This window comes from Gouania willdenowi, chromosome 16, assembly GCF_900634775.1.
Source record: "Gouania willdenowi chromosome 16, fGouWil2.1, whole genome shotgun sequence".
Taxonomy (NCBI): domain Eukaryota; kingdom Metazoa; phylum Chordata; class Actinopteri; order Blenniiformes; family Gobiesocidae; genus Gouania; species Gouania willdenowi.
This window is the reverse complement of record NC_041059.1, coordinates 15,400,554-15,417,692: the sequence shown is the minus strand read 5'-3', so window position 1 is coordinate 15,417,692 and position 17,139 is coordinate 15,400,554. Positions and strand designations below refer to the sequence as shown.

Sequence of the window (17,139 nt, the reverse complement as noted above, 5' to 3'; positions counted from 1 at the left end):
GGCCCACAGGAGAAAGTAAAAATGACAGAGAAAACATGATTCATTGTGTAAATGAAACTCAACAATATTTGCAGGGGCTCCTCACAGTTTTCCTGGTGCTTATATTGCGTGATTGGAATAATTTTTTTAATGTTAAACACTTGGAAAAACTCAAAATTTTCTTTAAATTATGCTTATTTTCCTTATTTGAATAGAAATTGATCACAAAATCTAGGAAATCTGAAGTGAAGATCCTGTTGGGACTGATATCTGTCACTTATCGCTTGAATATGGTTGGTTTCTTAAATATTTTGTCATTTCTATATACGTGTAAACTAGGGCACAATAATGTTGAAATTATTTATTTTCCTGCATAAATTCTGTGGCTCTCTTGAGATCAAACTGCTCCGTATTTGGCCCCTGAACTAAAATGAGTTTGACAACCCTGGAATGAGGATCTGTTTGTTTGTTTGTTTTTTGACATAAATACTAATGAATTAGGAGATCAATAAATCAGATGATCAAAATCAACTAATGTGGTACACTTAAATGACAAAGATCTGGCTGAGATTATTTGGATATTTGCTGCTTAAAGATGCTGAATAAATTGGACAAATATGCTACTAATAGATGTAGTATGTGCAGATGAAGATTGTTGGTTTCACTAATCAAGTCATTTCGGAAAAATAAATTTAAAACACAAAAAGGCTTAATGCAACTATTCAGCTTGGAATAAGACCTTTTTCAAGTACATCAATCAAATAAAAATCTGACAACTTATGAAGCATAAAAACTATCTTCCAATTTTAATCAAAATTATTAAAAATAAATAAATAAAAAATAAGTTGTAAATATTATTGCACAATAGTTTCTTAGGTAGTATTTATCAAGGTATGAAAAGTTAAAGAGGCCAATATTTTAAATAAGGTGCCATCGAGCATGAGAGGTAAACTGCATAAATAGAAATCAAAAGCAGGCCACTTAACCTTTGTAGGTTTTATTATTATTATTCCATGACCCTGACGATATTAACCACTTTTCAGTGTAGGGTAGATACTGTACAATAAGTACCTGAGTCAGACTTGTACAGCTTTGGGTCACTTGGATGTACCTGTTAGCTGTCAATCCTATGACTAATGTTGGATTAAATATATCACAACCTGAATCTTGGAGTTATTCCAGACATGAAGGAAGACTAACGTTTAGCTGATGCTGTCAGTCAGACGTCTTTATTGTTGCTTTCAGGAGTCAAAGATGGAGTCCCTACAATAAACTAGAGTTTAGTGAGTCAACTATCAGCAAGTGTCCAATGTCCAAATAGGCTTATCATACATTTTTAAATTCCAAATCTGGTTTTTAACTGTAAAATTCTGTTTCTAATGTATATCACATACATTACTATGCAAACATTTAGCTACAAGAAGAGGACGAACAGTTTGTTATCGAGAGCAGAAGCTTTATGCATATTTATCATTTGGAGCATTTCCTGCAGCAGTGGATCTTATCTTAGCTCAGCATGGCACTGTATAGTTCATAAAGTACATAATGATACTTGTTTGAAAAGATGACATCAGAGAACCCGGGAATAGGCAAATATATTCCTGCTGTTTTTAATATGCCAGTGGTCTGATTTGAATGAGAGAGAATAAGAAAAGCTTAGAGAACTGTAAACAAAGAAAAAGTAAGAAGCATGAGTGACAAACCCATTAGATTTCTGCCTTCTCAACCCGTGAGCTTACCTCATTTTAAATTGTGTCGCATGCAAAGCTAAAACAAAAATGGTAATGCTTTTGATAGCATTAGTTTTAAAATTAATGCAATTTAACAACATTGAAAACATTTTCATAGTTTGTTTATTCACTTGAGCCCCATTTCCATGTGATTGTATTTCAGTGTACAGCTGTGAGCATTTGTTTATTTGTGCAGGCCTTAAGAAGCACTCTTACCTTATCTTTTTAACCTTAGTTGAAAGTCACTTTGTCAGATACAACTGTTTAGCTCCTCGTAAAGTAAAAAGTCACTTGGAAACCCAAACAGGAAGTCGGCAGCATCTCATTTAATGTATGCAGACCTGATCAAGATAACCTACAGTTTAAAATGAGTATTACAATGGGGGAAATGCTGTAGCTGCATTTCCATTACCCTTAGAAATGCGCAAAATCTAAATAGCGCAATAAAAAGTGGTGTTGGAAACACCCACATTTCAAAAAAACACTCAAATATCACAAAAAAGTTTTTACGCTTTCATAAGAAGGTATTTCAGACGCTTTGATATTGAAATGTGTCGCAAAAGCGTTATGGAAACACTTTTTCCGCAAATACACGTCACAGGACGTGATGTACCTGGTCACATGATCACTGCTCTCCGAGTAAACATGACGCGTTACGTGTAGACAGAAGAGGAAATCGGAACATTTTTTAGCGTTATACTTAAAAAATTATTACAACAACATTAGCAGTGAAGTCTAACGGGATGAGATTTCACAGGAGTTGTGAGGCTCCTGCCCAAAACAACATTCAATGGAAACACTTTCAAAGCACAATTATACTTTGTCGACATTTAGAAATATCGTTTTTATTTTGCGAAAATCTGTAATGGAAACCCAGCTATAGTGATATGAGGGCTTTTGGATGTTTCTATATGGAAGATGTGTTTTACAAAATCCTCTCATTTACTGGAATTGTCACTTTCAACCATCACAGACGTTTATACAAGAGGGAAGGAGTATGTCTTGTTGTCGTCTATGGAACAAAACATAAAACTTAGGAGAAAAATTTCAAACAGACGTCCCTAAACTGTCAAAAAGTTTGTGAAGTATTTCCTGACTGTACATTTCTGCTGCACTGTTCACAATGGAAGGTCAAAACACCAACACAAAGGGGTAGAGCCATCCTGCCAGCCATTCAAAATTAACCTTTTGCAATTATTTTGCAAACTCGGCACTCCTGCATACCCTAATATGAGACGTAATACACATCCAAACGCTCACCAAACACACACACAGTTTTAATATTTCCCACTAGGAAATAATAGTGTGATTTGCTCAAGTAGGTCCCTGGACAAGAATCTAAAGACAGTGGGGAGCGTGCAGAGCAATCAAGTGATAAAGCTTATTAGCTGGGAGAAGCTATATTCTAAGACTTATTATCTAGCAGGAGTTAAATGACTTTTAGGTCCTCAAAGGCCTGGTGGCCTGGTTTGACTTGACAGGCAGGAGAAAGTAGATGTGGCTGCTGGAGGAAAGACTCCAGGAGGTGGTGGTTGAGAGACGGGTAGAGACGAGAAAAGGTGACGAGACAGGAAGTGAGAGAAAGGCTCTCATGTCAGAAAAGGAGAGAAATAGAAAAGATAAGAAGATGACAAGTTTGAAGGCAGGATTGAAAGAGGAGACTATGATTCACTGGTGTGGGCTGACACTCTGTTTCTGTGCTGTTGCTGTGAAACCAATATTCTTCTCGAGGTTGGCAAACACCCTGTACTCACAAAGCTGCACAGTGTCCAACTTCTGTCCAAATGTGGAGGGTAATTTACCACCTCAAAGGGGCAGTAATATGAAAAAATCACTTTATTATGGTTTTGCTACAGTGGTATACATTCCTTCAGCCTCATTCATAGAGCCAAAGTTCAAAATGTTCTGTTTCCTCCCCCTTGCTATTCCAAATTTTGTAACAAGTTATCTCCAAATGGACAAGTTGAATTTTCCCCCCTTATGACTCATAAGGCAGAAACTCCTCCTCCTGACAATCCTGGCTCCTCCTACCCTACATAAGAATGTGAGCTCCTCCCTCTCAAACTACGTTACAGGTAAAACAAACATAACAAAGGCAGGTTGATATTAAAGTTAATATCACAGTTAATATCTTTACGTTCAGTTTAAAGAATCCAAAGAGCAACGTGAGCGCTCACAATCAGTTTCATTTTTAGCAGCAGTTATAACGCCTTGCATCACCTTCATGGGATGATCTGACATGTTTGTGACCCAATGCGACATAGCAGTAGGACAAAACAATGGACTATTGTTTTAAATTGACTATTTATGTTGTCAGAAGAGGTGAGGAGGAGAAGGAAGTGACTTTTAATAATTTACTCTGCTGCTGCATATGCATGAAGGCCCAAAAAACAGCCTGTTTTTAGAAGCGGTCTAAAAGTGACTTTTCAAAGGGATAAAACTCCAGAAAACAAGCGAGTTTGGAAAAATAAACCTCAAATACTATGTAGTTGGGGTTCTTAGAACAATTGAGGATGGGTGAAAAATAGCATAATACTGGACCTTTAAAGACTATAAACAGGTTCATAGTATGAAGTCAGGTTTGTACCTCAGGAACCATTCATGGTGTTAGGCAGAGCCAAAACATTTTAAAACTCATATAGTTTTGATGAGAGACTGAAGCACAGTAAAGATGCCTGTCATCACATTAATAAAAGTTTGAATCACAGTAAAAGTTTTGTATATGACATCGAAAAAAAATAGACAGCACAACTGTCACTCTTTTTTTTTTCTTTTCTCTTGTTTTTTTAATCCACAATCCTGTTGAAAAGTCCCTGGTGTGTTTCACGTTTTACAGCCATCACTCTCAAATTTAATTGCCTTTTCTTTTAAAGTTTTAGACCGAAGACTTTTCATTAAAACTATAAAGCCTCATTTAAACGTGTGATAGCTTTACCATCAGAAGGACACCCTGAATATCCTTCTACATTAATCTGTATGACAAGTCCAAAAAACATCTTACATCTTTAAATCCTTTGACTGTCTGGCACATTAAATTATATCACACTTTCAGGATTTGTGTTACAAGTCCGTTAAGTGACCCAAAGAGTATTTATATTGTGAACCAGAATCACAAGGATCCAACCCAGTGGTTTTAAGGCCATATGTGACACATGAGCGTATTACAAGGAAAGGTGGAAACATTTAACGTTAATTCACTTCCAAGATAATGAATATTTTCTTGAGCCTATTTCACAGAACAACAATATTATGATCTTGTGGTTAATAAATAATGCAGCATTTATTTGTGAGGACTCAATAAAAGGCAAAACTAAAGTGCAAACAAAACACAAATACCGGTAACTGGTTTTAAATGATGAGCAAATTTATCTTTTTTTAGTTTACACAGAAAAAAAAAACATGTAAGAAAAACAAAAGGGTGCTTAAGAAAATGAAGATGCAGTACTTATAATATGACACTGAGCACTGTAATCCTGGAGGGCCACTGTCCTGTTTGTCACATATGTTGCCTTGCTTAGAAATATTAGATTAAGTACATTTGCTTGACAAATGCTAAAAATGATGAAAACAAACTCAATACAATGATTTGTGTTGGAACAGACGTCTAAATCAGGCAGGTTTAAAAGGAGTTTCACACATAATGTATCACTTTAAAGTTGTATTTTTGTCTCATTCAATGAATTTCTCTCCTCAATGACACTCTCCCATCTCAGCTACGTTCTCTGCCAACTGGTCCAACTCGAAAGCACTGAAGAAAGTGTTTTCGTAGAAGTCCAGAATTAGAATTATCCAGTAGAAGTGAACGATGCATGTGGAAATTTGGAGTGAATTAATGATAATGTTGTAAATCTAAATCGACGACCTGCTTTTAAACAGTGGATTAATTTGTTTATAGTCAAAGCACTGAGAAAGAAATCATACCCGACTTTACAACTGTGTAACGCTCACTTTCAAACGATCATTAAAGCACTTCATTTTAAAAACTGCTAACAAGCAAACTGTGCACTAATGTTTTCTCAGTCTCTCTTCAAACACACTGTGTTGACTAAGCTATTACAAAGTAAATGCTGTGCTTAACTTAGGCTAATTTCATGCAGATGAACTCAGCACCCTCACACCTACTTATAGGATAAACTCAGCACATGGTCATGGACTGGCTTAAAGGCCATTTGAAAAAAAAAATGCATCATATCAAGAGGTCAAAGGAAGGATGATATATTGACAGTATTTATGAGAGTGTCTCAGGACAATATGAAGGCAAACAGATGATCTTGGTTAAGAATATTCTTTATTATGAAGTTCCACAAAATGCTTTGTGTTCATTGTGCTTACATTGTCTGAATACTGGCTCAAAAACAAAAAAAAAAATACAACTCTCCCTCTGCAATAGAGATGCAAACCTCCTGAAATAAGGATGTTCAATATCGCAACACAGCAGTACAAATGTCTCAACCTCAAGGATTCTTCATAAACCCTCTTGCAATATATGATTATTTAGGTTGTTATTATTTTGTACCTGGGAAATACAAAAAAAAAGAAGAGAGGTCAAGCTAGTACAAGGTTTTTTTTTTAAATTCTTCTCTACCTGAATTCTAGTTTCATTGTGCTACTTTCTTGAGGGTGGAGATGGCTAGAATGGAAGTGCTTTTAAAAAAAAAAAGTCTGGAGCTCACCCAGTGAACAGACAACGACCAACAGACTCACATTTAAAGGAAGATTCTGTTAAATACCATGAGGACATTCAGACTGCAGTGCAACTTGCAGCCAAAGTGATGATACTATCTACTGTACTTGTATCTTATTTTACTGTACCTTCCTGCATCGTATCAAACCAACATATGAATACATGAACAATTGGTGGCATCACATCCAGAGATACAGTAATTAGTTTTGACTCATATAAATGATTGGTATAAGTATACATCAAGTTCGGTTGAAAATATTGGTATATTTATTTAAATGATTTATGCTTATGTGTTTCTGTTTTCTATTTATGCTGTACTTATTTTATTAAACTGGGAAAAAGCTGCATTTTTTGGTATAATACTTTGTATGTGTGCTTGCTGTCATGTGAAGTGTTGGATTTTCTGATAAAAAAATCTCCACATTGCACTGCTTTGAATTCATAATCATAATAACTAAAGCTCAAATCTTGTTCATATACCAAAGATGGTTTCTGCATTTGGCTGATTTCCTTTCTTACAACAAAGACAGATTACTTCATTAAATTTGTTTGTAAGAAAACTTAAATTTGTACCTGCAGCAAAAGGCTTATCACAAACCACAAACATTTTTTAGGCAGATTTCTCTCCAAGATGTAGATTGCATCAAGTAATGAGCTCGCTTTGCTATGCCGCCCATTTGTCCCTGTGTGCAGGATATCAGTCAACGCCTTTGTCTAATTTTAGTAATCTCGTGCTTTGCTCTTCAGATAGCACTACAGTGATGAAAACTCATTTTTTGTCAGAGATTCACATCTGAATCTTAAACATTGTTTCTTTTTAATTACAAAAACAAGTATGTTTGATGCAGAGTTTTGTCGACTCATAAAATGTCTCAAGGGCAGGCACTGAGGGCTTGCATTTGCAAACTTGCACCCAAACGCTTGGGCACCCAAATAATTATCCATCTACAGGTTACAATGAGAACTTCATAGTTGAACAAAAAAACCAAACCTTTCATCGTCATGCAATACTGGGTGTCGTGAGTCTGTCTCCTGGGAAGCTCCATAAATCAGTTCAAAACGTTTCTGAGCTGCAGAGACCTGGGTTCAGCAAAACTAGTATAGATCACCAAGATTAAAGGTTAAACAATGTGTGCAGTCGGGTGATTGGAGTTAGCTTGTTTGTAAATGTATCACTCATTGAGTTTGCCTATGGTTGGCCTGGTAGGGCTGGATGAGGCCTACGGCTAAATAATCCGCACTGGGTTTTATTTATTAATCTACAGTGTGGGACTGTAACAGTTAAACTGTAGTCAGACCATTGAGCTAAAGTGCATGCTTCTTCTGTGGTTTAAGAATGCATGCTTTATGGTTGGGAAGTGCACTGGGATGTTTGCTGAATAATGGATTGCAGTTCAAAATTAACCTTGGTGCAACTTCAACAATGCGTCCAACTTTGCTTTGTTTTTGTTTTTTCCTCCAAAGGTGAACCGTTAGATGCTAAATCACTATTATGCATTTGATCATTTTCAGGTTTTATACTTGTGTAAAAAAAATCAGAAAAGAAATAAGAAAAAATCTCATTGGTGGAAAAACAAGTTGGGTGTCTTATGGTGTAGTTATGGGTTTTGGTATTTGTAACATTATTTGGTTGTGTGATGGAGGAATGCAAAAAAAATGTTAACTCCACACATTAAGTACCACTTTAACATCTCATTAGTCTGGATAAGCTACTACGTTTCGATGAACAGTCAATGATCCAATTGGCTTAAAAGGCTGTAAGCCCTCTTCTGGTTAGTGTCAACTGGCTGATTTATTGCCAGATTTAACCCAGTGCAGATCTGTCAGCAATGATTCTACAATAGGCCCTATACTCCCAGCAAGCAGCTGATCCCAGCCTCTCTAATCTACGTCCTACATTAGCTCTACTCACTAAGAGACAGGCAGTGCATAACAAGAGAAGAAAGACTGGACTTTCTTTTTGTTAGTCTATCACTACATTGGCATGTTCCCTGATGTCTTTAATATCAGTATTTTATCAGTTTATGACTATAAGTGAAGTAAAACATACCTGAATTTTAAACTGCTATACAGTAGTAGGTAATACTTCGTAACTTCTTCCTAAAATACCATGCATTAGGTGATTATTGCTTGTAACGAGACCTAATGAGGCTCCAAGAGAAAAAACATTGCCCTCACCTTCTACCTAAAGTATTTTGGCAAAAAAAGATTGAAAAAAAATCTAAATCATAAGCTTTTTATGATGTTGGCATAGGTTTCAGTATTAGTAGTTTTCGTTTCTTTTTCTTTTTTTCTGCATGCAAAAACGTTAATACAAAAGAAGGTAAACAATGTTAGGAAAAAATATTACTCAAAAAAGTGACATATGCTTTGGCCTGTAGTGATACAAAAAAAAGTTGGCAAATACCCAACGAGAAAATAAAGTGCAAAAAATATATAGCATCACTCGGTTGTCAAGTCATTAATAGAAAATACAGTTTCAAATTTTGAATAAATAAATAGATAATAAATAAACAAACAAATAAATAAATAACATTATCTAACGATAACATAAAAAACAGTAATGTTTTTTTTTTTACCTCAGTCGTGAAGAGAATATGGTCACTTGGTGCAGCAGAGCATTATTACCATCTTCAATATTATTACAAGTAATTATACGCCCCCCCACCCCCAAAGAAAAGAAAAATATATATTTTCAATTAAAAAGTTTGTTTACAGCGGGAACTAGAAGCTCTAGATTTGCTAATGTCTTCAGTATCATCATCTTCATCACCTTTTTCTCCAAACATACATTATTAAACTGTATCTAGAAGCTAGGAGGAAGCCATATTAGTATTATTGTCTCTATCCTAAACAGATAGAGGTGGAAGAGGTGAAGAGTTTTCATAGAAGTGCATGCGTCGATCACTTAGATCCTTAAGTGGGCAAATCTCAAGGAGAAAAATTGTGCTATCGTCATATTCATTGTCTCAAAAAAAGGGGACAGGAGGGAGTGAGAAGGTGCCTGGGGGAGAAAGCAAGGTCGTGTTCTTGACCAAAAATATATATCGTTTGTGTCTGCAGTTTGGTTTTAAAGGATAATGATAAGTCATGTCTGCAGTTTAATCAATGCAGGGGGGTCAGTCATCCAGGGGGGTAAGAGGGGAGTAGGGCCCTTTGAAGCAGGCCGACTCGTAGTGCTTGTTCAGGTAACTCTTGAGCGCGAAGGTCTTGTCGCAGCGTTTACACTTGAAGTGTTTGAAGGCTGAGTGCGTTTGCATGTGAGCACGTAGGTTGGAGCGGTCTGCAAAGGCCTTCCCGCAGTGGGCGCAACCAAACGGCTTCTCCCCTGTGTGGGACCGCATGTGGCCCTGTAAAAGCCAAGGTCGACTAAACGACTTCCCGCACACGTCGCACTTGTGCTTGAGGTCGTGTGTGAGCAGGTGCATGGCCATGGCGGGCATGGACACGTACACCTTCCCGCAGGTTGGACATTTCTTTGCCAGCTTGCTGTCCAGCGACCGATGTGTCTGTTTGTGCCGGCTCAGGTTGGAAGACGTGGCGTAGGTTTTGCCGCACTCGTTGCAGGTGTGCCTCTGGATATTCCTGGGACTGCCGAGTGCTTTTCTCCTCGAGCGGCCGTCTGTGATGAAGAAGGCATCGACCGTGTAACCCTCGCTTACTGCTGCGTCACCGTTGATGTAGCCATCTGTGATTTCTGAGCCGGGACTATCGGGAGACTCAGAGTCTGGAGCACCGTAATCACTGTGGATGCCATCGTACAATGGGTCGGGTGAGGGCACCTTGATGCCGCTGTCACTCTCACCATTATAAACCACGGGGCCGATGTAGTCACTGATGTAGCCAGCTGAGGAAAAACAAAAACAAAACAGCAGCTCTTATAACCAGACATTTTTTCGCATCGTCACATACAGTATCTGATTTGCAAGGGAAAAGTAGTTGGAAACACAAAAAGTTTGGTTTTGTCAGTGTTGCCTTTGCAATTTAGGACAGAGCTTATCTTTGCCAACAGATGCAGACATAGACAGTGCTGCAGTGTTTCAATCAGAAAGCGCACTCTCAGAATAAGTACACTTTGAAAGCTGCATAATTACTGAAGCAAACAGCATCTTATTGTAATTTTCCTTCCGCCTCCGACAGCTGTATGAAGACTTTCCCTGCTACTGCGAGGCCACTCCAGTGCCTTTGGATTTATATATATTACAAACACTGAGGCAATTTGTCCACATGAATATTCCAGCCATCTAGTTCACTCAACCAGTGGCGTGTCTCTAACATGTTACTGTACTGTTTCTGTAGAAACATCGTTTAGTGGTCCACTAAGTGGGAGGCAAGTGAGATGTGGGCATGTATTGAGTGTGTTGTTAAAACCTAAAGGAGAATAAAACTCCAGATGGCAACAAAGTAGATAAAGCATAAGGCTCCTGTAAGAGCTATAGGTAAACAAATAGAAAAGAGGATATATGAAGGTGTTAGACATCAAAACACAGCATCGTCTGTGTTAATATGCAGTAGCTACACAATATTAATAAAATAATCTGCTTATTAGTGTTTTGGGTTTATGCTTCCTCACTTAATATATGTTGTTGGGAACTCTTTATTAGGTTACTCCTTGACAGATTATTGAAAGAGTAGACGCTATTCATCAGCCAACTTCCTCCAGAATACTGCAGCAAAGATGTCCTGCCTTCTTTCCCCTCACATACGGCAACACGTGGGAGTCAATTCCTCTACAGTAACCCAGCATCTCCTTTAGTCGATGCTAAAGGAGATGCTGATCATCTGATCAAATTTGAAGTGAATGTTAAATCTGGGTGTGGCAGATTAAATGGAGCAGCGTCTGTCTCTACACTCCTACCTAAGATAATTCAACAATATATGTTCCTCTCAGCCCTCTGAGACTGCAGTTAAAACACTTCTCCTGTAGAAGATAAATGGGAGCTGGCTGACCCTGAACTTGAGAAAGCTGATTTAGCGTGTGAAAATGAGCATCAGCACCGTAGAGGAATGCGGTGCAGTGCAGGTCGATGCCACAGTGGCCGCGTGCACGCTCGCTGTATATACGCTTAGAGTCAGTGCAGTGAAGTCTGACATTTGAGCCTTTTTTCGTCAGTGTTCAGGACGTTAATGGAGAAGTACAAGCTTTGGGACAAATCAGGGTAAATGGTTTATCTACATGTTGGTGGGTCAGTGTGCATTACATTCTGCTGTGAGCATTTGTAGTTTAAGTTATAAACACATTTTACTGGTTAGTGTTGCTTCTGACGAACCTGATTGAAGCTGAAAATTATTGCAAAACAAAAAAGAAAAATTAGATCTTAGTGATGGTTTTATTTATTGTTCCTTCCATATAGGGACTCATTAGACTCAACTCTTTATGTCCGTTTGACCTTGTGCACATCCAACTTGACTGAGAACTGTTTTTAATACATGTCATTGTGACAGTAAATAATAATAACTCTAACAACAGAATGCAATAAGCAATACATTGACAGCTTTTTATGTAAAACCACATTTATCATTTTTGAAAGTCACTTTTAAGCTTTTACTTTGAAAAAACTACTGATCCCCTGTTTTCTTTTGTACATATTTGTTTTAAACAAATGCATGGGTGTCACTTTCATCCCCTTTCTTTACATTATACTTTTTTCTCCATAAAAAATAATCATAGACTCAGGATTTGGAAGTGAAACTCACACACACAAAGTATTTTATTACACTTTGTTGTTGTGTGTCTTAACATTAGCACAAAATATGCTGCTTGGTATTACAATTTGGGGGATCGAAGCAAATTTGATCAACAATAATGGAGTTTATTTGATTTGATTTTGGGCAATAAAGTAATTCAAAAAATTCATCCACAACTGGAAAATAGCAATATTTTACTTGCAGTTGTGGCTTTTTTTTTGTTGGGGGGGTCTCACTGTTCATAATGCAGGTGTTTGTTTATCACAAAATGTAATGTCCTTAGGCTCAGAGGATTGGTCTGAATAGGCTACATCTTTTTTTTATGCAACAGGAAAGTCTCTCTCAAGAGGCCTGCACGCTCCTTGACTTTCTTGCCTGTAATTTCCCACTGCTCTCTGTGGCGAACATGATGAGATGCAACAAGCTCCATGTGACACACAAATCTGCCTACATATGATAACAGCCACTTTACATCTCAGAATCCGCGGTGCGCTCACACTGCACGCACGAAACACAAGTGGGGATATAAATTATTCCCAAAGCCAGGTTGTTCATGCAGAAAGTTGTTCCTATACGTGGCAAGCTGAGCCTGTCCCATGTCACACGTCAGGGCTGCAGACAAAAGGTGGCCGGAAAGGTGCTGCTGAGGTGGCAGATTGCCTCATATAGCAGGCAGGACTCATTAACCTCCACATTATAAATACACCTCTGACAGCCCTGGTTTACGTGCAGAGAATCACATGTTGTTGGTGAGAATCCTAACAGTTAAACAGGAAGTGATGCAATAGGAATGAACCTAAAAATACTTTTATGGATGGAATTTTTTTTTCTTTGAAAATAAAGGAAGCATCCTTTTGCATGTTGAGTAGCAGCCAAGTATGTTCATTGCAGCTAGACCTTAAAAAATATGGTTGTTTAAATGCAATAATACAATGGCTGCGTCAAACTAAGATGAACAAAGAAGGTAATATCAAAGTACGTTATTAATATTGATTCATCTCACTCACGTATACAAGATGTGAATGCCTTTCATGTAGGATTTCATGCAACAGTCTACCTGTAATTGTAAAGCCAAATAACCTCAAGGGTCAGATCCTTGCTTCATTTTATCTGCAGGAAATAATGCAGCTGTGGCTGCTCCTGTGGTTGTACAATAAAAGATGTAATGTGATATATTGTATATTTACACCCATGCTTTTTTTTTTCTTTTTTTTTTGCCAGCACTGCAAAAATGCAGAAGCGCACCTGGAAACTGGTGCACAATGACAGATGATCAGACTATAGTGGGACTCCTCTGATGTACAATCAAAATAAAACACATTATCAGAGACCTTAAAAGTGTCATTCTATTATAAATGACTTAACAGCTGTTTGTTATAGCTGCATGTGGTAGATGACCTTATCATTAGAATACTAATTAGCTCTACAGATAACCAAATAATGAAGTGTCACAACCTTTAAGGCAAAAGGAACTCAGAGACAAGTTTGCCAGCATGTCAGACATCAGGAGCATCAGATCTATATTGTTCAAACCAGGAAAAAGCTGCAAGACATTAATAACTCGCATTGGGATTGGTAAAAAGAAGTCCTGTCAGCTTCAGGCCCTAAGGCAGGACACGTGGGAGTGATTAAGCTGAATTTCACACTGACCTTTGTGATTCTTTCAACACCTCAGCCTGATTTATTTCTTTGTGAGACAAATCTGAGGTAACAGGCAATGAGCAGAGTGCGTCAGTTTTATGACTGACTGACGTCCAGCGTCCATTCTATCATCCACCGGTGAACAAACATCTTGCACTTTGGGTTTAAATGAATTGGCTAATTGGAGCTGTTCTTCTATAATATCATGTTCATCTATAATGAGTATGATATTACTCTGTTACATGTTATTCACTAATAAGCCCCCTGTGTCAAACTCAAGGCCCGGGGGCCAAATCTGGCCCTTTACAGCATCCATTTCAGCCCGCAGGAGAAAGTAAAAATGACAAAAAACATGAATTATTGTGTAAATGACCAAATAATCCAGTTGTCCAGATATCTCAATCTCACCAAGTCCACAATATTTTAGGGGTTTGCATTTTTCCTTTGTTTTTATCACATGAATGCAGTCATTTGCATTGCAATTTCTCACAAACAATGTCACAAAATTCTTCTAAATTACAAAATAATGGGTAACAAAACTAGAATTTTTGAAGTGAATTGAAATGATATTAAGAAACTAGAACACAATAATATGAAAGTTGTATTTTTTTCCCCCTCTAAAATCTACGGCCCACTTGAGGTCAAACCGGTCCATTTTTGGCCCCTGGACTAAAAGGAGCTTGACATATATTATTAATACACATTGACAAAATGTGTGTTTTATGATCACTTAATGGGAGATTTTGTTAGATCACAACAAGTAAATCAGCCTATGAGTTGAATGCATGAGAAACAGGGTCCCAGCATGTCACCCCGCCTCCTCCTAGGATTGATCAGTCTGTGTGACACCTGTTAGTGCTCTCCAATCCCACCTACCTTTGTCATGCAGCCTCAGGCTCAGGTCTGCCCGGTGCCGGTAGGCGTTCTCCAGATCCGCCCCGAAATCATCTAGTTTCACCTTTTTCACCAGGAAAGACCTTGGCATGATGCTGACACTCACACACACACACACACACACACACGCTCACAAACACAGCGACGCACAGCCGACGGCCAGCGTGGAGACTCGCCCCGTAACACACACACACACACAAACAAACAAACACACACACACACACACGACGTATGTGTGGTTGAATCCCAAAAAGAGAAGTTGATGCACAGAGTAGACACTGCTCCGTGTTCAGCAGTGCGGTGTATGTATAGTCCCAGGATGAACAACTTCAGCACCGGACAGCTCCGTCCGAGGGAGCGCGAAGGTGCCTAAAGGACACCTCGCTGAAGATGAGGAGAAGAGGATGAGGGATGTGAAGACAAGACGAGGAGGAAAAGGAGGAATGATCTCAAGCTTTTTAAAAAAAAAAAGATCAAACACCTTTTTCCTTTTAATATTTGGTCAGAAAAATAGTCCTTAATTCTCGGGATGGGTTGGTAAAAGCCACGATGAGACACTCTGGTATCTCCGTATCCTCCCTGTGTGTCTTCTCTCTCTTCCCCTCGTCCCTCACTGTCTGCGAGGTGTTCCCGAAAGTGTGCCGTCTCTCGATCAGCTGATGGCATTTATACAGCAGAGAGAGAGAGGGAGAGAGAGAGAGAGAGAGAGGGGGAGAGAGAGGATGGGGGATGGATAGACACACGGGTAGAGGGAGTGCTTAATTTAATCCATCCCACATCCCCGAGGAGCGGCGACTGGCCCGGATGATTTATTGAAGCTGTTATCACCCCCCCCCCCCTTTCTCTTTCTCTCTCTGTCTTTCATTCCCCTTCCACCTCCTTTCCCTCTTTTCCCCCTTTCACTTCATTTTTTTTCACGCGTGTGTGTGTGTGTGTGTGTGTGTGTGTGTGTGTGTGTTTTAGAGAGATAAGAATGGAAAGTATTGTTATGTGTGTGTTTTTCTTTCTTTAAGCGCTCATCGATAGGATTCTGCTATCGCAGCGTGTAACATGAATTTTAAACACCGTCCCATTGTGGATGACTTTTTGGAGAGTCCACATACTTGGTTTTTGCCCTCCAACCATCCTCCTCCTGCTCAGCATATTTTCCTTTTTCTGCCTTTTTTCCTGCGATGACACAAATTTTATGGAGGAATATTAACTAGCATGCTGAGAGCTTAGTAATTATCATTAATGTGGGCCTGAAGGCGAATGGGTGTTGGCCAAATGGAGTGTTTTATGGTGACTACTGGGTTAAGATGAAGGTAGACTCAGATCTGCTTTAGGGTCACTCTAGGTTCACAGACAACTTTTAAGTGCAATATTATGTAACACCAACAGAAATAAAAAATCATAATTTTAGGTCTGTCAGACACTTTAACTCTGCACGCAATGAGCCCGTTATACTTTCACAAAACAAAATTAGATGGAAAATGCATTTCCGGGGTCTGTCATTTCATTCATTTATACACATCAATGAGAAAAAACATGTTCAGCTACAGCAAATGTTGGGGAAATGTGGATATAAATGTACAACTCCTTCAGCATAAAAATTTACAAATGAGTTTGGATTAACTCAAAAGTACAGGTTTGTCATTAATTTAGTGTTTATGAGATTCAGAATGACTAGTCTTGTCAACAACATGTTTTTTTGTGTTATCAGGGGAACTATTGTTTTACAGTTTACATAATCTGTTTACATGCATGCCTTTAACCCCATTGGTACTCAGACTGTGTGCAGTATGTCAAAAAACCATATTACACCAAATGAGAACATATTTACAAATAAAAGTAGCCCAAAAAAAAGAGAGAAATGCACTACACGGTAATGGATGGGTATGGCTAAGATACAGTATGGGAAGCAAAGGATGGCCCAACAGCTACTTTTGGTCAAACTGCTGAAATAGTTAGACATTTATTTTTTAATGTATATATCTATATATAACACATCTAAGCAGGTGTGCCCATTGTTTCAAGGGACAGTGTGAGTTGTTTGCACTTTAGTTACCTGTTACTCTCTTCCAACCCTCCACCCGCATGCACCCGTAAAACAATATTCTCCATTTACATTCATTTGATGTTCTGTCTACAAACATTCTGGTTTTAAAAGCCATCTTTTTTCTGCACTGTGAGAGCCCTGTTCCTTTACGGAATTGGATGTGCATATTTTCTTGACCGTTGTGTGTGTATACTGGGATATCACAGAGTGATACAGAGTGAATGAAAACTAAAGTGGTCAGATCAGGGAGCGTTGTATAGGAGCTGTGTTAGTGGCAATTAAAGTATTTTATAAACAGGTGTGACTCTGTTTAGAGGGTACTGGTAGGAAAAATGTATATACCTTAAAATGTGTTTAATGTTTTAGAAATAAACAAAATATGTGCACATTTATGTATTAATTTAAAAAACAAGTTCTGATGAACTACGGCCGGGCCCGCGGAACGTCTCTCTGTGCCGAATGTTCCTGAGAATTCAGTGAAATCA

The 17,139-nt window shown here is 38.3% G+C and overlaps 1 protein-coding gene across 1 annotated transcript; it reads right to left on the bottom strand.

Annotated features, from left to right (window-relative positions):
- Positions 1–5,980: 5,980 nt before the first annotated feature.
- LOC114478526 (transcriptional repressor scratch 1-like) lies at positions 5,981–15,239 on the bottom strand. Its single transcript, XM_028471639.1, has 2 exons — positions 14,599–15,239; positions 5,981–10,240 (listed from the first exon to the last, which is right to left on the bottom strand). The coding sequence occupies exons 1-2, from the start codon at positions 14,705–14,707 to the stop codon at positions 9,513–9,515; spliced, it is 837 nt and encodes a 278-aa protein (XP_028327440.1). The 5' UTR covers positions 14,708–15,239; the 3' UTR covers positions 5,981–9,512.
- Between the last annotated feature and the right edge of the window lie 1,900 nt (positions 15,240–17,139).

Excerpts from the sequence above, each read along its gene's own strand:
- LOC114478526 (XM_028471639.1), bottom strand. The coding sequence starts at position 14,707 with ATGCCAAGGTCTTTCCTGGTGAAAAAGGTGAAACTAGATGATTTCGGG. Across the intron at positions 10,241-14,598 it reads CCTGAGGCTGCATGACAAAG|CTGGCTACATCAGTGACTAC; the intron begins GTAGGTGGGATT and ends GTTTTTCCTCAG.